Source organism: Dryobates pubescens, chromosome 25 (assembly GCF_014839835.1).
Source record: "Dryobates pubescens isolate bDryPub1 chromosome 25, bDryPub1.pri, whole genome shotgun sequence".
Lineage (NCBI taxonomy): Eukaryota > Metazoa > Chordata > Aves > Piciformes > Picidae > Dryobates > Dryobates pubescens.
In genome coordinates this window covers 7,508,028-7,529,617 of record NC_071636.1, presented here as the reverse complement: position 1 = coordinate 7,529,617, position 21,590 = coordinate 7,508,028, and the positions used below count along the sequence as shown (strand labels likewise).

Below are 21,590 nucleotides of genomic sequence, written 5' to 3'. Positions count from 1 at the left end.
TTCTGCATGCAGATATTAGGATGTAGTTTCTTTTTTATGCAGGTATGAACATTTGCTTGCTCTGAGATAAGACCAATGTCCTGCATTCAGTGGCTCTCCACCCTTTCACTGTCCAGGCTGATCCAGGAATGAGATCTCAGGATGTTCTTTTCACTTAACTCAAGAAGGCTCTGTGCTAAAACACACTGCTGGTGTTAAAGATGGCAGTTGGGTGAACAAAAAAGGCGGCCGTTTATAACCAGTTACGCTGACATGAATCTCTCCCAACAAATTCACATCGTTAGAACACCTTTGGAAAAATGTGTCATGTGTATAATTAAATACCTGTTTTGCTAACTCTTAATTAATGCAAAGTAAAGATGGCAGCACTAATTAATTTAGTTGGAAATGGCTTTTCTCTCAGTGAGCTGAAGGGAGGTTTTCAAGAGGCATTGTACCAGGTGCCTTCAGAAAGGTGCAGGTGAGCTCCAAGATAGACTGACACTTTTTTTGTGTGTAATGGCTGTGACTTCCATAGCAGTGTGTGTGCCACTGATCAACTCAGCTTTCTCCCTTTGTGAGGGCAAAGAAGGAGGCCAGCAAGAAGGCAGTTTCTTTGAGGGGACAGTGGTAGCTACCTTTCAACTCTGCCCTGAGAGGTATTTGGTAGCGACCGCAGTAAATCTGGCTTCAGACAGGTGAATGAAAAGAAATTCATACAACAGAAGATTTTTCTATGTCTCCCTTTGTTTTTTTCCTTCTGCACCTTGATCTCTTTCCCTGGGTGCCCATGTTTTCTTCTTTTTGATACAGCCTCTCCTGTAACTGCTCAGCCACTTTAAATATTCATTCCTCTTAACTTTCTTTAAAGACTTCCTTGTAGATGATCTACTTTTGGTTTGACCTCTTTCCTAACCTTGTGTATTGTTTTTTTTTTCTCTTCTGCATTTTTGATCTGTTTCTCCCTGCTGCTTAATCTCTTTCCCTTTCCATCTTGCTTGGGATAAAACTGGAGCACAGACCATGTTCACTGTGCAAGGCAGGTGAGTTGTCAGCACAGCAGTGTAGGAAGCAGGAAATCTGTTGTTGCTTCCTGCACACTCATCTGAACACCAGAAGTATTAAAAAAATAATAAAATCTTCCATTTTCCCCCAGATGCTAGTTACTGCTTTGGCAGTTCCCATTTCAGCTTAAGTGAAAAATACATGTATGAATGAAGAAAGCTGCTGTGCACTGCAACATGGAGTCCAGCTAGTCTTGCCACCTCTGCAATTTTAGGATCAGCTTTTCTTTTATCTTGTATTTCCTTCAAGGTGGAAAACCAACCTCTTATCAAGCAGGATTCTTTGGTACTGAGGCTGACAGATGGGAGTGAGCTCTGGGTGATAGGCAGGAGCACACAGGTCTCCTGCAGCAGGACTGGCTGGAATGGGCTGCTCTGGGCTGGTGGCTTGAACGTACACTTTGGGACTGGTACTATGTGCTTGCCAGAGACCACTCTTGAGCAGTGACTCCAACAGGGTGGCACTGGGAGGGAGCAGGATCCTGCAGGAAGGATGGGGACTCAGGGAGTTATGTGTGGTTCAGAGCTTGCTATGGCTCTGCCTGGTGTTGGTTCACTGAGGCTTCATGGGGTGATTTTCCTCTGTACCCCATCAGATGAGATGAGTGCAAATAGGAAGGTGACTTTGTCTTTGGTAGCCTGAACGCTTCTGGCTCCCTACCCAGTGATGCCCTTTAGCATCATCCAGCTTTTGCAATTTGAGCCAGTGCTTTAGCAGTGCCTTTTGTGTTTGCTTACAGAGAAATGAGGTCTGTTTTGCAGGAAACTTGTTTACACCTGCCACAGTCCTCCTTTTTGCTCTTCCTTTGCTTCTTTCACTGGAGTTGCAGTAGTTGAAACTCCAGAATGTCCTCTCCTTGCCCAGCATCCTCAGTGTGGGATGTGACAGCAATAGTGCAGCTGGAGAGAGGATGTGGGGGTGAGACCTGCTTAGAAATGTTAGCCAGATGTGCACAGCTCAACAGGAGATGATACAACTCAGCTTTGGAAAGACTCAGGTGCAGTGGGTTATCCTTTTTTTAGCTGTTCATCTTAGGGTTTACAGAACAGTCCTTGGAGAACTCTCCTGCAGAGACAGATGTGCTAAAGCACCTCAGTAACTATGGGAGCGTCCCCTCGGTGAGGCTGTTAGCAGGGGGTCAGTAGCACTTACCGTGGAGTTTGCCAGTCTCAGAGCCCTTCTGCAGGGGTAAATGGTGGTGGTCTTGTTGAGCTGAGGGGTTGGCAGGCATTTTTGGACCACTAAACCTGCCAGTGGGTTTTTGGGGGTGACCTGTGCTCTGCATGAGCCTGTGGGTTCCTGCCGCAGCAAAGGAATGCAGGGAAGCTAGGGTGAAGGGAGGTGCTAGGACAGGAGGATTTGCAAAGCTGCTATTGCAAGCATTGTGCTCAGCCTGCTCTCTGGTGGTAGCTGCTGTAGCAGGGACGACTTCTGATAAAACGTGAAGCATTCAGTTTGATTTGGGTAAGTTGTGGTTGCTCAGCTTCATAGGGCTACAGCTCATAGCAGAGTCCTCAACTCAGCTGTGCTTGCTTTTATTCCCCTAGCCCTGTGCAAAATTCACAGGTTCACAGCAGCTTCAGAATGAGAAGTGCCAACAAAGCGGCTTCCCAGCAGCTCTCCACAGTGCAGCTTCTCCACTGTCTGATGAGGACTGAGCTCTTTTCTCTCAGACTGGGGACACTAGTAGGAGAGCAGACAGAAGAGGCACCTGCTGTCATGAAACAATAAACATCTTTGGGATTTTCAGTCAAATTTGGCTGAAAACATCCAGCAGGTTCCAAAACTCTTGCCAGGATTGAGATACAGAGAGGCACTTAAAGACTACTTTATCGTGATCTCTTACTGCCTCATGGGCTGGAGCCCACAGCATGGCAGGAGAGCAGGCAGGAGAGTGCAGGGTCTGCTCTGGTCTGCCCTGGTGAACATGGGGCTGCTCTTTATTTAGATCAGCTGGTGGCAACATGCAAACCATTTGGCTTTTTTGTGCAGAGCCATTGTGTGGAAGGAAGTGTTTGGTAAGATGTTTGAAGGAGTCAAGCCAGTCATGCTTGTAGAAAGCCTGGGAGGGAGGGTTGTGAAGAGAGGTTCTGCTTTTCAGTCCTGAGAATAGCTGAGGGATGTTTGCTGTCACAGGAGTGGTGGCTTCTGATGATTTTAACTGGAAGAAAAGGAAGAATGGGAGAAGTAATTTTGGAGAAGGTAGTTGGGACCCTGTCCTGTCTTTGCTGACATCCCACTAATAAAAAGTCAAGCCCTTTTGTGTCTCCTACTTAAACTGTCTGCGTGTTGGAGACATCTTCCAGCAGTATTTAGTTTCTATTTCTTAAGAGGATTTATTCTAGCAATGCCTGAGGGATGCAACAGTCATACATGTTGTGTCTCTGTGCTGGAGATACTTTCAGGACTGAAGTGCCTGTAGGACGTAGCATGCAGGTGCGACTACTTGCTGTTGAGGATGGAACTAGCTGCTATCACCTTTCTGTTGGCTGGGACCTAATCAAGCTTTGACACTTCAAAGCAAACTGGCACCCTCTGGTTTAATCCAATTTCCATCCCTTTCACAGGGGAGATTAGCATCTTCCATAACTCTGTATTTCTTTTGGCTAGTAAAGTGTTCATTTTGCCCAGGCACATGGCATATGCTATATCTGAGTCCCAGAATTTGTGACTGATGTTTGAGGGCAATTTAAGCAGATTTTGGTGTTTGGTTGATTGGTTGGGCTTTTTTTTTTCCCACTTGAACTGTTGTGGTCTAGTCAGGACAGTTTTTAGCATCAGCAATCATGTGGAAGTGTTGTTTTCCCACAATTAGAGGTTAAGAGTTCACAGAAATTGTAACTAAAAAGCAGGGTATTTCTTTGTGCATGGTGAAAACTAAGGAATGAAAACTCCTGGTGCAAAGCACTTGTCAGTGTTGGATGCAAGCAGCGATAACGTAGCTTGCAGTGAAAGACATTTGGGTTCTGTGTATTTTGCTGAGCTCGGCAGCAGTTCCTCCTGTTCCGCAGAAGCTGAGGTTTTTGTTCAGTGGGTCTGATGCTCTTTTAGAAAGCTTTTACCTCTCTGCTTCCCAAGGTCTGACATGGAAAAGAAAAGCTTCAATAGGCACCAGCTGCTCAATGAGCTCTCTTTTCAGAGCATTGCTCTCTTTTCTCTGTTCCAAATTAAAACATGTGTTAAACTTAGCTTTTGTTTGAAGCAGCCAGTGCTCTGGTGTTCAGTGTGAAGGGAATGTGCTTCTCACCTTCTCTCCCTTTTGTCGCAGGGTCAGCATTCTTCAGGGGAGGACATGGAAATCTCTGATGACGAGACCAACCCCGCGCCCATCACCAGTGCAGAATGTGCCAAAACCATTGTGGTGAACTCCTCTGTCAGCAACTCAGCCGCGATGGCGCCATCGATGCCCCCCTTACCACCACCAGGATTCCCTCCTCTTCCTCCTCCTCCTCCACCACCTCCACAGCCAGGCTTCCCGATGCCTCCACCGCTACCTCCACCACCTCCACCCACTCACCCTGCCGTCACCGTCCCCCCGCCTCCACTCCCTGCCCCTCCTGGGGTCCCTCCACCTCATATCTTACCTCCGCTTCCTCCTTTCCATCCTGGCATGTTCCCTGTCATGCAAGTGGATATGATAAGTGTCTTGGGCAACCAGTGGGGTGGCATGCCGATGTCCTTCCAGATGCAAACTCAGATGCTGAGCCGCATGATGCAGGCACAGAACACGTACCAGTATCCGCCTTTCATGACGAGCCGGATGCAGTTTGTGAATCTTCCTCCCTACCGCCCGTTCTCCATGGGAGCGGCTCTTGGTCGTGGTCAGCAGTGGCCACCGCTGCCCAAGTTTGACCCTTCGGTTCCACCACCAGGCTATGAGCCAAAGAAGGAAGATCCCCACAAGGCTACTGTGGATGGAGTCCTCCTGGTCATCGTGAAAGAACTAAAGGCTATCATGAAAAGGGACCTGAACCGGAAGATGGTCGAAGTGGTGGCATTTCGGGCATTTGATGACTGGTGGGACAAGAAGGAACGTCTGGCAAAGGTAGGCTTTAATATACTGTGTGCTGGATCCTAGGGAGAACTGTTCCTAGTGCTTGTGGCCATGGCATGGGTCTGGAATTGACTTCAGTTGCTTCACCTGGCTCCATGCATCCCTGCAGGGCTGGTCTTCATGCTGAGGCAGGTGGCAGGAGTGTGTGCTAGAAGCCTGCAAGTATCTGGCAGGTGCTGCATCACTGCAGGCACCTACCTGCCTTGGGACTGGTTAACCCTGGGTCTTAAACCTGGCTTATTTCCTTTGTGTCATTCCATATACATAGGCACTTCATGCTGCTTTGCCATCAGAATAAATACTGCTGGAAACTGTAGTCCATCCTAGTCGTTGATGGAGGTACCCCATGCAGAGTTAACTTGCCCTGATTGCTCACCTTTGAGTGTACTGCTGCTCTGTCTTACACTGTCCCTCTGATCTGAATGTGGGCCCAAGGAAGAAGTGTTTAGTTCTCAATGTTGTCCCTCTCTGTTGGGGTGGATCTCTTCCTTGGCCTTCCCAGCTTTAGGACCATCTCAGGGCAGCCACTTCTGGGACTAAGTGCATCTCATGCCTTGCAGTGGTTTCAGAGACCATGTCCATCTTTGATAGCACGTTGCCCAAGCATGGCTACTCAGATCTTGGCAAGATGTAGCAGCCGTGCTGGGGTGTGATTCAGGAGGGATCTGCAAATGAGCTGGTTTTCCAGCTGTGTTTTGAGGGTTGCAATCTCTTTACACAGGTGTCTGAAGAAGGACATCACTGCTTCCCCAGGGCAGAATCACAAGCTAGATGTCTTGAGTGTCACCATAGCCCCATGGTGTGTGCCAAGTTTCCCTGTTGGGCTGGGGGAACCTGGACAATCCTGCTACTGCTGAAGTTCACCAAGTCACAGGACAAGGCTAGCTGTATCTACAGGCAGAGCATGTTCCCATTGGAGAGTCTTTTCCATTGCTCCTTTCAGGAAAGCTTTCAAGAGTGGTGGGGAGGCTGCTCTTGCATCTCAGAAGCCCAGGATTATTCCCTTCTCCTCATTTCCTTTCCCTTTCCCTCCTCAGTGCTGTATTTCCAGGGCCTGATATTTGAAAAGTTCAGCTGATTTATTTTTCTGGTGGTCTGGGGCACTGCTGGCTGTCTCCAGGAAGGGTTTTTGGGGAGGAAATGACCCCAAGATCAGGAGACAGATGTGCAAGGGCTTCTCATCACATCTAAGAGGAGGCTGAACTTTTAACTCCAAAAAACTGAAGTCAGATACAACAGGAGTGTTCAAAGCTACCAAGCCCCTATTTTGTGTTGCTCAGTTGGTGTGATGAGATCTGTGGGTATTTCCAGTTCTCTGCACTCCTGCCTCCCCAGAGCATGCAGGCAGCAGCAGCAATTAACTCAAAAGCTGAACTTTGGCCAAATACATGAGGAGTTTCAGGGATTAGTTAAGAAAACAGCTTTGCATGAATTGTCTTATCCTTTCTCAGCCAATTTAAAGTGCACCTCAGCCAGCCAACAGCTCTGTGATCTAAGATGTGGTGCATTTGTCACTACCACAAAAACGCTGTAGAAAGGATCCTGCAAGCCTCAAAATTACTGTTACAGCAAATTATTGTAAAAACAATCAAACCAAACCATAGCTTGCTGATAAATAATCCGTTTCAGGTACTGGTTTTCAGAGCAGTATCTTCACCACCTACTTTTGTAAGCCAGCTACATGTTAACTCTAGCTCCTGGGAGAGCTCCTTGGCTTTCCAGAGAGCTGGTAATGCTGCTGCTTAACAGCTGTTTTATGACAGTGTAATTTGCTGTGGCTTAGAGCTGGCTGGCATGATGTGTGGCGAGAAACACGGTCCCTCTCCTCCTGACTAATGCTCAGAGCTTCTGCCTCCTACCAGTGAGCTTGTGCTGACAGTTTTAGAGGAAGCCTCTGAGTTTCCAGAGCAGAGAGGGAAACTGGTCCAGAAGACACTGTGCAAAAGCACCCAGGAAATTGTTTTAGACCAGACATAGAGTCATAGAAATGGTTTGGGTTGGAAGGGAACTTGAAGGTCATCTAGTTCCAACCTCCCTGCTGTGGACAGGGATGACATCTGCTTGACCAGGTTGTTTCAAACCCCATGTCCACAGTGAAGAAGCAGAAGCAAGTTGAGGCAGGTTTTCATTGGCCTTTCAGGCTCTTTTATATCTTGAACTGTGGTTGGACTTAGCACATTCCTCCTTCACCTGCATTTTGCAAGCCACTTCAGGAAGCTGACTGTACCTCAGCAGCTTGCCACTGTCTAACTGAAAATCTGGAAGTGCCACATGGAAAACCACTCGTGTTCTGTGCGGAACAGAAATGCCAGAACCACTGCTGCTTCAGGGCACCGCCTGGGGAAGTCTCTGCCAGGCAGTCTATTACTGCCACATGCAGAAAACTTACAGATTTCAGAGCCTGCTTTCTACTGGGACAGTAGTTTGGGACAGGATTCCTTCTCAGTAGAAAGCTGTGTGCTTTTAGCCAAAGGGAAATAAAATCTGAATATTCAGCTTAAACTGTACCTCCCTGTTGCTGGTGTCTGTGCCTGGATGAGGGTGAGCCAACTGGCTGCCTTGGTGGCAGCTGGAGGTCAGTTCCCCACATATGTTACCATCACACTGTTTTGGGTTTTTTTCCCCAGAAAGAACCAAGACCTTCAGGTACTGCTGAACTGAAATGGCCCTCCAAAATAGGCCACACCATCCCCATTTCCTCCTTACTAATGTTTTTTTGTTGGATCTCCTCATATTTTTCCTTACTGATTGACACTAGTGGAAGAAATTATGTTATTTTCAGAGGTTTGGAAGTATAAATAAGACAACATATGTGCTAGTTTACATCTCTTTTTTTTGTTCTTAGAAATAAATGAGGCAGATTTGTAGGGAGAGAGACCTTTTAATGTCTCCTATCCTTGGACCATCAGCTGCAGCAGCCCTACTTATTTCACAGGAGAGATCAAAGCTCGTCTTTGGAAGTACATGAGCTCCACCATATGCCATTCTCTACAGTAGGTGTGTCCCTCTTTGGTCAGAGGCTTTGTGGGTGTGCATGAGAGTAGCACTCATTGTAGGTTTAATTTTTTTCCCTTCACTGACCAACAATGCTGTTGGCAACCCCTGAACCTTCAACAACACACAAGAATGCAACACTCTCTGGAGTTTCCTGAGCACATAGAGTGATATGTTGAACCCAGACCTGCTGCTCTTACCATGGAGAGCAGAAATACAACCAATAGAGCAGTTGTGAGGAGGTGACCACTGCTGCAAGGGTGGGCAAAATGGCCCAGACCTGTAGAGCTGGTGCCTGTTTATTGAGACCTACTTGAATGTTACAGTTCTACTTTCTCACAGCCTGCCTCATTAAGGCCACTGATTTATCTTTAACAGGTGCCCTTCTCCCCAGCTGCCTTCCCATCCATTTCAAAGATGCCACACTTTGTTGTTTTTAACTGCCATCCTTTTCTCACGTGGTTTGGAGGTACAACATCTCTTATCACCTCCAGGGCCTCACACACATGAAGGCCATCTAAATGTTCTGTTATTGTTCCCTTTTTGGGTTCACACACACACTTGCTAACCTCCTGTGCCTCCATTTCTCTTTTCTCTCTTTTTTGGGGGGCCACTCTCTTCCATCAAAGGAATCAACTTGGGCAGGTGATTGACTGCCCAGGAGCATACGAGAAGTGGAAGGTAGGAAAGCTCCAAGGTAAAGCTGGTATCCTAGGTCAGGCAGGATAAAAAAGGCATGGGGTGGAAGCTGCTAAGGAGCACGTTTCTAGGGAAGGCAGCATTTGCCATGGACCTTGTCTGCCTGGGCTAAGGGAAAGCTTTTCCCTGATCCTGAATCCAGTTTAGGTTTGAAAGCCTGAGTAAGATCCATTAAGCAGAATGCCAGGAATAGGCTGCGATCCCTGGCCACGGAGTGCTACTGTCTGCATTCCCTGCTTGATATTCCCATTAGTCTTGTCCCTTATTAGCAGGAGAGCTGAGCTTACACTTCCCCTTTGGTGATTATAGCCAGCTTTGGCAAGTTAGCTCTGTGAATGTCTGTAGGAGAAACTGACTTTCAGCTGGTGTTGCACCACAGGCTGATGTGTGTGAATGTTACCTCCAGTGCCCTTTGCTCAAGAAGAGCATGGCATGCCACTGTGCATGATGCTCTCCCTGGCTTGTCCACCTCTCCACAGCTGCAGAGGTTTGAATTCAGATCTGATGAAAGAGGTTTGTTGTGGCTGAGCAGAGATGAGGCCATGTAACTGGTTACTGAGTTTTGTAGGTAGGCCCTTAGATGTTTCACCTCAATATTTTGCTTTTTCTGTTTCTCAGGACTGGAGCCTTCCTACAGTTTTTGTGAACCTGGGCTGTGGTTGCTAAGCAAACAGAGGAGTTTGGGGTCGATGGTGTATGAGGGTAGTGGCGTATCTCAGCTCTTCAGCTTTCCTTTGGAGTTCAGGGCCTTTGCTCCTTACGACTTGGTAACTCCAGCCTGGGTGGAGGAATGTGTTCCCTTGGGCTGTCAAGGGCTGGGTTTTTGTTTTCACCTCTTTCATCTCTCCTTTTTAAGATCTTGCTTCTAGCATCTGCACTGGATTCTGGCTGTTGGGAAGGTGCTCACTGTGGACCCTACACCAAGGACTTTAGTGACCTGAAATGAGCCATGGGGGCTGATGGGGTCTCTTCATTTCCCTTGTCCTTTACTGTAAAGGACTTTGGCCTATGTTAAGCTGCATGTGAAGGAAGCTGAGATGATGTTTTAAAACATGCAGTGGAGAAAGCAGAAATGTCTACTCTGCTGCTTGCCAATGTGATGGCTCCAAATGCAAGATCACTTGGTGTCTCATGCTAAACCACTGTGCTGGGAGTCCCAGCAGTTTTGTATTAGTGTTTTAGGTCCTTGTGAGAAAAAGTAACTTCTTAAAATACATAGGTCAGAAGGCTTCTCAGAGATGGAAAGATTTTGTTACCAGTAAGAACTCTTGCACCTTCTTCCTTTCCAGTGTGTGTGGCCATGTGGTACATTTTCAGGTGCCCTTGCCTGCAGAGAAACTGATGCCTGGCGAGGGCAGTGATACTCCACAAACCTCAATTGCCTAAATGGTTTCCAGAGTTTGCGTGCTGCCCAGGAAACTTGCCCTCTCAGATGTGTTTTCTCTATTGCAGGCATCTCTCACACCAGTGAAGTCTGGAGGAGAACTGGAGGAAAAACCAAAGCCAAAGGATCGAATCGCGTCTTGTCTTTTGGAGAACTGGAACAAAGGAGAAGGCCTGGGATATGAGGGAATTGGCTTGGGCATTGGATTACGAGGGGCCATCCGGCTGCCATCCTTCAAGGTAAAGATCTGTCTTCATTATGCTGGCATTCCCTAGAGGAGCATTAGGAGGACAGACCTCTCAAGGTTTGTGCCCCAAAGCCCTGCAGGCTCTTACTTCTGTGTTCACTTATGGGATTGCTTCTGCCAGCATCACTTGTAACTCCCTGTAAGAGCAAGAATCCTCTTTCCCAGCCTTAGCTTTTTATCACCACGTGTATGAGTTGTCTGCAAGGGATCTCCCTGCTCTGCAGGGTCAACAGGACATTGGCCTGTGTTTAGGACACAGTGTTTCAGCATGACTGTAAAAATACACTTACGCTCATAGTGCTTTTGGACAGTAATTTCTTTGCTTAGAGTATCTTGCATTTTGGCAGCTGAAACACCTAAAGTTTGGTTAAAATTATTTTCCTCTTGTGAGCTTACAAAATAAGATTTGGAAGCATAGGGTCACCACCTAAAGAGTGTGCATGAAAAATGAGGAAGGGTAGAGGACTTCATTGTAATTAGGATTTTGAGTGCACAGAAGGTTCAAGTAAAGGTTTGGGGTGAGAGATTCTGCAGTCTTCATTTAGAATAAAGCTTGCTTGAGGTTCTTTAGGATGTCGAAGTTTCAGGCTCTCTTTCTGTTCTGCATCTCAAGACACATGGATTTGTGCTGGTACCCAGTGTTTGTATGCAAATGGCAGGGGCAGAATTTCATTTGCAGTCAAATTCTGTTTGTAAGCAAATAAAGGGATCAAGAGCTGGGGAAGTGGCCCTTGGTTTCTGGGTGTAATTCATCCAGGCAAAGTAGAGCAGTAGCAGTTTGCCTAAGAAGTTGATTTCTGCTGTTTCTAAACTTTTAGAAATGCTAATTGTGTCTTTTGTTCAGGTGAAAAGAAAGGAGCCACCTGAAGCTGCCTCAGCAGGAGATCAGAAGAGAATCCGGCCTTCTACTTCTGTCGATGATGAAGATGAAGGTTTGCAAACCACATTTGTTTGAACCACAAGAGCAGATGCAAGCCTTATGCAAGCTGAATTCTTTGAAACTTCACAGCAGTGTGCTGACTTACAGTTAGAGTTAAGGATCAGAGCCAAAACCTTACTTCTCACAAAGCTGATCAGCTGGGAGATGTCTCTTCTGGACTAAATTATCTTAAAGTCACTGGCGGGAAATTTAAGGCTCACATTTTATGAGTAACTCATAACCCGTTTTAGTTCTGCTGATGCAGGGCTGGTCACCCAGTAGAGGGAGCTCAGAGGAGTTCATGGTCTGTTCCAGGGATATGCCTGCAGCTCCTTGGATGTGTTACGGGAGAAGGCACAGAAGAGAGAGTTTGCCCTGTGTTTGATTTTAAGAACAAAATGAAGTTGTTAGTGAGCAAAATCTATTTGAAAATATTTTAATGTTTTTTTTCCTGGAAGCAGGAAGAGTAGTGATAAGCCAAAGCTTTGAATGCCATTTCTTTTGCATAATGAAGTGGCTTCAAGTTAGTCATGCCATAAGGTTGACTCAGACTGACAACTGGTTTTGAAATGAGAGGACAGAAGCAGGGGTTGCTGAAGCGCTTAAAAAGGTGTTAAATTCAGCTCACTTTTTCTGACCTCAGTAGTGCCATGTCTCTTAGCTGCTCTGCCTACAGCTCCTCAGCTTTGGCCACCCACATTTTGCCAACCTTGGTGTTTCAACGCCCACCACTCAGTCCCACCCTCACTTACACTGTGAAATTAGTAAGCCCCTGTAAGCCTGGGACTTGTGCTCCATGTGGGTACATTGCTTCTGGCTTTGATCTTCCCAAAGAGAAAGTTTCCATTATGTAATCAACTCCTGTCCTCCACTGCAAGGTATTTGGTGGCAATTTCCTTCTTGTTTCTGTTCACCAGAGTCGGAGAGGGACAGGGATGCTTCTGATGCAACATCTGACCTGTTAAAGAAGGATGCAGAAGCAGTGGGGCTGAGGCGGCGACCAGCAAGGCCACTGGAGCTTGACAGCGAGGGAGAAGAGGGAGATGAGACATCAGGGAAAGAGGAAGAGTCCTCCTCAGAGAAAGAAGAGGAGCAGGAAGAAGAGGGAGGCTTGGTGAAAGCAGCACCTGGCAAGGTTTGTTGGTTTGTGATGGGAGTTTTGAGTAAGTGCTTTCTGTCATCAAAAGGGGGGCTGGTAATTCCAGGTGCCCAACTTACCTTTATAAGATGAGCTGTCCTCTTAGGGTCTGTGCTGAGAGAATCTCTGTAAGGTTATTCCCTCTTTAGGTTCTGTGGTCAGCATCCCTGAGAATCACTGCTGGGTACCTCAGTGACAGCCAGTTCTCAGAATCTGACTGTTCATTTTAGCAATGCTTTCTTGCAAAGGACGAAGAGGAGGATGAGGAAGAAGATGAGGATGAGGATGAAGAAGATGATGATGATGATGAAGAGGAGGAGGAAGATGATGAGGAAGAGGAAGAGGAGACAGGCATAGACACAAGTGACAAAGATGAGGAGCAGGACTCTGAGGAGGGTAAGCAGCTCCAGCATAAACAACAAGTGTAGCTTTCAGGTCAGCTGTGGTTTGCTTTTTGCACTTGGGAGCTGATTTTTTTATTTGTGCATCTTCTCTAACTGAAGAGCAGTTTGATACAAGATAATGTACTTAATTGTTTTCTGTGAAGCTTCCATGATCCTTCTGACTGTGGGTCCCTTTGTAGTAGGTCTTCTCTGAGTGATTGCAGCCCAACTTGACAGAGGCACAGAGGTCTTACAGCTAGCTAAGTTTGTGCTGCTTTGATGAAATGTGTGGCTGGCAGGTGAAGGGACCTGATGCAAACAGGAGTAATTTAGCTGCTAATTCTTTTCTGTTCTCTCAATCAATTCCTGCTCTGGAAGGTGGTAACTTCCACATGTTAAAGCTGTGTGTGAAGACAGCAGAAAATCTTAATACAGCTCCAAGAGGCTTATGTGGGCAGAGTGCCAAGCAGCACTACCTCTGCTCTTGGAGCTGCCTGTTGTGTGGTGATTGTTGTAAGCATCCAAAAACATGGTTTGGGAGTCTCTGCAAAATGAATAAATTGGGAAGCGACACATTCAAACCCCCACACTGCTGTTGAAGCCCTTTCCATGCTGTTGCAGTGTGTTAAAGAGATATTTGTACTACAGTAGACTCTGATTGTTTAAGTCAGAAAGCAGAACTAATAGTAATTTGTTCTTGTAGATGTAGCAAGTCCCTCGTCTTCCAAGGCTGAAGTTGAATCATCCGATGAAAGTGAGGACTCCTCTGATTTTGAGTCGAGTTCAGACTCAGATGATGAAGATGAGGATGATGAAGAAGAAGATGAGGAGGAGGAAGAGGAGGAAGAGGTGGTTGAAGATCAAGACAGAGAAGCTATGGTGGCTGAGACGGAGCATGAACCTGCTGCTCAGGAGCTTCCTGATGATGAGAGGGAGACTATTTTGGAGCTGTATCCTGTGGATGACTACATGGATGCAGCGGGCTTGGGACTCACAGTGCCAGCATTGCCAGTGAAGGATGAAGGCATGGAAGAAATCAAGGCAGGGGAAGCTGAATGTGGTGAAGTTCCAGAGGCATCTATTGCTGCTGAAACACTGAAACATTTGGTTATGGAAAGAGACCAGGAGACAAAACTTGTGCTGTCTCCCATCTGTAGGCCAGGTATGTCCTTCCGTGTGGTTTGGCATTTTTCACCACATTTCAAGTTCAGTGTTCTCACAGCATCCAGGATGTATGGGTTTGCATATCCCTTGTTCTCTTACTGCCTCCAGTCTTGGCTCTAGGCTAGGGGCTATCTGTACAGGGAAAGAGATCTGTGCTGAACTTTCCCTCCTAGTAAGGAGCTCTGCACAACCCATCTGCTACTAAAAATACTGTGGTTACAGTATCCAGAATCTTATCCCGGGCCACTTTAGTGTCCTGCAGGAACTGAACAGTTGTCATCGTCCAAGGGTGACTGACTGGATGGTGTGGTGGCTGAAGCTCAAGATAGAAAACCCATGGCTGCTAAAGCAGAGCAGGGATCTGTGCTTAGTGAGTCACTAGAGACTGTCTTTGGTTTTAATAGCAAAACAGTATGTGACTGGCAAGCTCTGTGGGGCAGGGGAGTGGAGTCTGAGAATTATAACTGGTTCCTAATATTATTATTTGTGGTTGTGTAATGGGTTGGGGCAGATCCCCTTCCCACCACAGGCAGAAATAACGACTCAGACAAACGGATTGCAAAAGTGATGAAAGTTTAAATAGAAAGCAGTGAATGTTACAGAAAACCCAAAGCGCAGTGACAAAGAAAGATCCCATCCCCACCTGAGGGTGCATCCAAAACCCCCAGGGCTCCTTCTTCCCCCTCCCTCTGCTGGGCTAGTCTCAGCTGGCCAGGCCTGAGACTGCCCATCCCCCTGTGGCCTTGGGCCCATTCAGGCCCATGGCCGGGAGATCTCTCCCCCAGTTACCAAGTCTCGGAGAGGGAAGGAAAGAGGAAGTGCCAGACTCCGCACTGGATCTTATAGTGGTGCAAAGAATTATGGTAGGAAATACACAGTTTCCTGTGTCCATCCCTCTGGGCTGGACTTCTGGACACAGGAAGTGAATGCACCAGGGGGGCACCCAGCTCAAACTACAACAGGTTGTTTTGGGTTTGTTTGGTTTTTTGGTGTGGTTTTTTTATGAAGTCCTTTTAAACCAGTGATACTCCCTGGTTTTCTGAAAGAATGAAATTACCTTCATTCAACACTGAGTTGTAATCAACCCAAGGAAAGTAGAAACATTTTACTAAAACAAGAGCAAGATGCATAAAGTTTGACAAATTCTGTAGCTTGGAATTAAGACATTAAAAACTGGAGCCAAGAGGGAAAGCACATTTGGTGTGACCTGTGGTGTGAGCCTCAGGCAGGACTCGTGGCTGAGGACTAGACAGTATTTTGGCACTTGGAGAGCTGGAAATGCAGTCCCTGCTCAGGCTCTTACTCCATGGCTGCCATAAAATCTAAAAGCTGTCAAGAAGCAAAATTTTAAACTGGGCAGGACAAAGAAGAACAAGTTTGCACAGATCCTTTCTAGAACAGCTCAGTGTGCAGAGAGGGCACAAATTTGGGGAGCCCTTCATTTGGGCACCTTGGCCTGTGGGCTGAGCTTTGTATGTAAGCTGTGGGAACCTCAAACTGTAGCACTGCTTTTGTGCAGCCCAGCCCACTTGTACAGGAGTTACAGAGACTGGACCCATCTCAGATCCTTCAGCACAAATGGGGAATACTTCCCTTGCTACTCTAGAGGCATTTCCACCTCCTTCTGCTCTCCCACTTGAAAATGTTATTTTGAGCTGCCTAACAAGATTTGCTGTTGATTCTTTTTGGCCCTGGCCCTAAGGGGGTAAATAAACTCCAGACAAATGAGCTTGCTGTAGAGCGAGCAGCATATAAATTGCCTCATTGATACTATCTGAGTGTCTCTTCATTCAATACAAGGGTTTCCCGTTTCCTTCATGTGTTGTACAGGAATGTTATGCATCTCCCTTCACTGCTCCCTCCTTGGAGAGCTGAGGGTTCTTCTTGGCCTTGCAATTAGTTTACCTTCCCACATTAGTAAAGCTGATAGCTCTGTGTTCGGACAGCTCTCCTGTAAAATCCTTACCTCGCAATCCACTAATTCTTTCTATGTCTATTCAGAAGGTGGTCAGGGGTTTTGAAGGTAGAACCTTCATTCTGGCCTGTGTCATAGCTTAATCCTCAAATTAATAGTGTGGGTTTTTTATGGTCCATTAGGGATGTCTGTGGTAGCAGCTAATTAGTCCACACTCTGTGCCTTCAAAATGTAAAGCATTGGAGTTGTTAAAGCCTCCCAGTGGAGTTGGGTTGTTCTGTAATTGCAGCTTCTTAAACCATGCTTTTACTGGCAAGTGGCGAGCAACTGTGTGGAGGCAAAGCTCCTGATTCTCTTCTGCCTCTTTCAGAGGAAGAGTCCGAATCCGCTGCCATGCTGGAGCCAGAGGTACAGGAGGGTCCAAAGCCTGAATCTCAAGATGAGGAGGAGGCTCTCTGTCTCACTACTCCAGTGGCAGCCTTTGGAGAAGCTCTGCCCCCTAAAAGCAGCTTCTTCAGCAAGCCTGAGGACAGCAGCATGGAAGCTCATGTTAAAACGAAGCTGCCCTCTACATCAGAGGAGGAGGACCGGCTGCCTCGCACACCTGGAAGGGAAGTGATGATCCATTCAGAGACTGAGACTCTTTTGCTTCCAGCCCACAAGGTGCCATCCTCCATGCTTCCCTTACCGTCAACCCCCGGAAAGGAAGAGTCTTTAGTCCCTCCAGAGAAGTTCCCTGAACAATTAATGGTGACCAAAACATCCATGGAAGAGGAGATTCCTAGGACTCCTGGGCGGGACATTTTGGCCAAGTCTTCACACCCCCTTGCAAAGTCGCAGAGCACGGACACTGTTCCGGCCACGCCAGGAAGTGATGCTCCCCTTACGGGAAGCAGCTTGACCCTCAGTTCCCCTCAAGTCCCAGGGAGCCCCTTTTCCTACCCATCCCAATCTCCTGGCATTAACAGTGGCATTCCTCGGACTCCTGGGAGAGATTTCAATTTCACGCCTACTTTCCCAGAGGCTGGTGCTACCATTCCTTGCCTTTTGTCTGGCAAGAAGCAGTCAGAGGATGAGCTGGATGAGAAACCCTTTAAAGAGCCTCTCGGTGCTTCCCTTACGCTCAGCATGAACAGTGCTCCTTCCCCTATCCCCTTTGCCGGGCCCCCACAAGCAGATTTCCACACGGACATGGGTTTGCCACCTGATGAGCCAATACCTGTAGCAGCCCTGCCATGCATGCATGGAGATGGAAGAATGCCCATTGAGGAATGCAAGGCGGACATAAAATCTGTTTCACTCTCACCAGAGGCACCCATTGGTGCTTCTATTCTTCCTCCCCCCCCGCCACCTTCTGTTCTTCCCAAAAGGAGGCCAGGTCGGCCAAGACGGTCACCCCCTTCTGTCCTCTCCTTGGATATGTACTCGGTCAAACCCACAGAACCTCCTCCTGTGCCAGTGGCCTTGGTGGAAAGTGCTGTGGGCAAAGAGCTGTTGAGTGGACATCCTGATGCTTTCTATGGACTGAAAGACCCTGAAGCCATCACCCTGGACTTCAGGAATGATGATTTCCACAACAAAGTAGCAGCTGAGACAGTTGCAGAGAAGCTGCCATTTAAGGAACTGGAGAACCAGTGGAATGAAGACTTCAAGGAAGAAGAAGCTCACACAAAACCTAAAAGACAGTGGCGAAGGCAAAAGAAGTCACCTGAGCACCTCCCAGTGATTCCTTCCCCTGAATATTCCCCACCCCAGCCCCAGTTCAGGCCACGCTCCGAGTTTGAGGAGATGACCATTTTGTACGATATCTGGAACGGCGGCATCGATGAGGAAGACATCAAATTCATGTGCATCACTTACGACCGCTTGTTGCAGCAGGACAATGGTATGGACTGGCTCAACGACACCCTCTGGGTTTTCCATCCTTATATCCTTTCTCACTGGTGCTCTGCCTTAGACCGCACGTGTAGGATGCACGAGACGGTCTCATGTAGGACTTGCAGTGTAAAAGACTAAGTTTGCTGGTGGAAGAGGCATTTGCTTACTAGAATAGCAATTCCTTGTATCAGCAGGGTATTTTAGATGGTTTTTTACTCCCCAAAGCTGCAATACCAAAATACTGCAGAAGTGGCTGTTCTTGCTGCATTTTCAATCTGGGACTGCAGGGAAAATCTGTATGCACCTCTTCTGGGGTGGTTTCCTTGCTAGTTTGAGAAGCTTCTGTCTGCATTTAAACCAGACTTTTCTGGTTTGGGGATTTTTTTTTCTAGCCTGCCTGTGGAATTTCTAGTCTACACACACAGGGCTTTAACTTGGGGCTAAAACTTGCTGTAAAAATAATCTCACCATCTGTGCCCAAAAAGATGAGTTAGTGGTGCTAGCAGCTTTAACACTGAGTTTGAAATGCTAATAAAAGCCCTGCTTTCTAAGAGGTGCACTGGGGACAGCCACAGACTCAGGCTGGGCAAGGGAAAGCACTGCTCCTGCTGCAGCAAGGAGCATGGGATGGTGCTGGTGGGGCAGGATCTTACCCTGTCCCCTCCTGTCTTGCCCATGAGCTTGTCATCAGCAGCACTGGTTGTAGCTTTGAATCTTTTGAGAGCATTTTTAGGACTCACAAGCTGTCTCAGAGCAAGACTGTGTGTCTACAGCCACCAGTAGTGTCCAGTTAGAAATTGTGTGGAGTTAAAATGCCTCATCTGAGATAAGAAAGGAAAAACAAAACATCCAGACCACTTGTATCATATCACTGGTTATTTCTAACAAAAAGCAAGTGGATCTCAGTGCTGAGTTGTGTGATTTTATTCTTTCTCTGCATCTCAAAGTGGCTTTCTGTAAGATTAACTTTATAATTTTCTGCCCTTTTGTGCCAGTGGAACAGCCTTGAAATTGATTTATTTAATTATTTGAAGGAAGTATTCTGAAATTCTTTGAAAGAAATATTCTAAAAATGAAATGCATCATCACCAGTAATTCTCAGTTTGTGTCCTATGTGGGGAAGCAATTCCAAAACTAAACCAGTTTTGAAGTGGGAGTGACTGGCCCTGCAGTGGTGGGAGACCACAGACAGTGACAGGCAGAAGAGGATGGTTGAGGGCAGGGCTTGCCTGTGGCCCTGTGCTTAAATATGTTTGCATTTGGCAACTTAGAGTGAAATATGTGGAACCTGTTTCCCTTTTGATAAGGATTACTGGAACAGCACATTTACAGTCACTTTTTAAACCATTCAAAAATCATCTGCAGCCAGTTGCTGGTTCATCCTGTGCTGCATGGGTGTGAAAGCATGTGCAGGGTTCACTTGCTACCCAGCAAGCGCACACCTCCGTGCTCTCATCTCAAAGCCGTCAGTTCTTGCTTTTTATGAGCCCCTTTCTTCAATTTTCTGGTGTTAAGGATATGTTACAGCTCACAGGAACCTTTTTATTAAATGATTGATTGATCTGTCATCCTAGCTTCATGGCTCTGTTTTTGAGGTGAGCTGCCAGCAGTACAGACCCACTGTCTTTCCAGAAGCCAAGAACCTGAAGGTGCCTTCTGCCTGCTTGGTGCAATGAGTCTTTGCCAGGCCAGCTCCATGTTTTCCTGACTGATCAGGACAGTGGAGTTTGAAACATCTGCCCAAGGTCTTTGCTGTCCCTTCAGGGACAGCTGATTTAGTGAAGCTGGTGAGAGCAGCTTCTGTCTGCAAGCACTTTGTGCTGAGGAGCATCTCTTGCACATCTCTTCTGCTTCCAGCCCTCGTTGGTGGTGGTCACTGCTGCCCTGAGATCATTGTGGTGTCTTTAGGGCTCAGGGTGACTGCAGGGAGTTTCTGAAGGTAGAACAAAAGTGTGTCCCTCAAACCAGAGAAAATATACGTCCAGGGGGCTGGGCAGCTGCTGTCTGTGTACCTAGTGCATGCTGTGGGGAAATCCTTTCTCAAACAGGTTTGACAGCTTAACCTTTTATGTTTAAATTTTCCTTGTCTCTTTAGTTTCCCAAAGCATGCAGCCAAGAAGGCAAGACCATGCTTGGTTTTCCTGGAGGCATGTGGGCTCCTGTGATCTTTTATTGTTCAATAATACTCATTTTTTTTCCCCCAACCTCCCCCAAAACCTTCCTAATTTTCTGTGCTTCTGGCCTTAGCCCTATGTAGCTGTAGCAAGTTTTTTGATACGTGGTGGTGGCTGTGTTTCTCCTTAACTTCTTCCCACCTACTAGCTTTTCTACCCCCAAGAAAAAGAAGCGGGACGACGGGATGCGGGAGCACGTGACAGGCTGCGCGCGAAGCGAAGGCTATTACAAAATCGACAAGAAGGACAAACTCAAATACCTCAACAATAGCCGAGCTTTTGCAGAGGAGCCTCCAGCTGACACACAGGTGAGGACATGTCCTCTGCTGGCTGCTGAGGTGTGAAGGGAGTTTGGTGTCACACACAGTGCTTCCTGCCTTTTGGCAAGGAATGGGGTGAAGCTGTTGCTCTGCCTGTGGCGAGTTGATGGTCCTGGAGCAGCTAGGGAGGTGTTAGTGTTTGATGTGGGATGTTTTGGGAGGCCACACATTCCATGGGGGGGGTGTTGTGGCACAGGGGTTTCTCACAGGGAGGCTGCAGGGTGTTGGGTCGATTTTGATCACCCATTTGTCCTCTCAGGGTATGAGCATCCCTGCCCAACCTCATGCTTCCACCCGGGCTGGCTCCGAGAGGCGGTCAGAGCAACGCAGGCTCCTGTCCTCGTTCACTGGTAGCTGTGACAGTGACCTCCTCAAGTTTAACCAGCTCAAGGTAGGTCACCCTGTGAATTGCTGCTTTGCACAGGGGCAGGCTGGGGGCAGGTTGAGGCCAGGCCAAGGACCTCCTGGCAGTTTGGTCTCACCTTGGTGATGGCCATCTCAGCACTGGGCACTGCTGTATGTGCCAGATGGTCAAAGGGTGCCGGTCTCTCCTGTGCTTGATATAATACAGTGTGTAAGGCACAACATTTGCCTAATGAAATGGGAGCAGAGCAGTCACAACAAAAATGTGACATCTGGTCCAGTGTGCTCACTTGTGAGAGGTAGAGACACGAGCTGTCTGGTGCTGGCTGTGACTAAGTATGTGATGATTGCAGAGCTTGAGCCCTGCTCAGAACCTTCAGGCTTAAGCAGGACAGAGTCTGATGGCCTCAAAGGGTTTCTTCTATCCAGATTATGGTCAGTGGTAAAATCCCAAGTACTGTAACTCTATGATAGGTCCTGTGACCTCTCTCTTGCCTTGCTGTCGCCACAAGACAGAAAGGAAACTAAACTGGGTTGACACACTGCAGCACTGCTCATAGCTTGGAGCACGCTGTGGATGCTGGAGCTAGGGATGGCCTTTCCCTTTCTGTTCCGTGGCTGACGCAGGGTTGGGGCTGGGTTTTTTTCCACACAGTTCCGGAAGAAGAAACTAAAATTCTGCAAGAGCCACATCCATGACTGGGGCCTTTTTGCTATGGAGCCCATTGCAGCTGATGAGATGGTGATTGAATACGTGGGTCAGAACATCAGGCAGGTAAGCTGGATTTGGGTGAAATCTGAGCAAAAAGCAGCCCTGAAAGAAGCATTTGGTTATGACAGCAGGGGTTGGAGTCTCTGCTTTAAGGTGTTAGCCATGTGAGCTAGGCAGAGGTTGGCATATGATTTGGAGGTAC

General features: G+C 47.3%; 1 protein-coding gene across 1 annotated transcript in view; it reads left to right on the top strand.

Moving 5' to 3' along the window:
* SETD1B (SET domain containing 1B, histone lysine methyltransferase) overlaps nt 1–21,590 on the top strand; it is a 50,859-nt gene that overhangs the window by 27,897 nt on the left and 1,372 nt on the right. The window contains exons 7-16 of the mRNA XM_054172973.1: nt 4,313–5,089; nt 10,244–10,414; nt 11,267–11,354; nt 12,259–12,476; nt 12,728–12,875; nt 13,566–14,024; nt 16,312–17,868; nt 20,135–20,301; nt 20,573–20,704; nt 21,332–21,451. Of these exons, the coding sequence (XP_054028948.1) occupies nt 4,313–5,089; nt 10,244–10,414; nt 11,267–11,354; nt 12,259–12,476; nt 12,728–12,875; nt 13,566–14,024; nt 16,312–17,868; nt 20,135–20,301; nt 20,573–20,704; nt 21,332–21,451 (3,837 nt within the window). The remainder of the gene's footprint in view (nt 1–4,312; nt 5,090–10,243; nt 10,415–11,266; nt 11,355–12,258; nt 12,477–12,727; nt 12,876–13,565; nt 14,025–16,311; nt 17,869–20,134; nt 20,302–20,572; nt 20,705–21,331; nt 21,452–21,590) is intronic.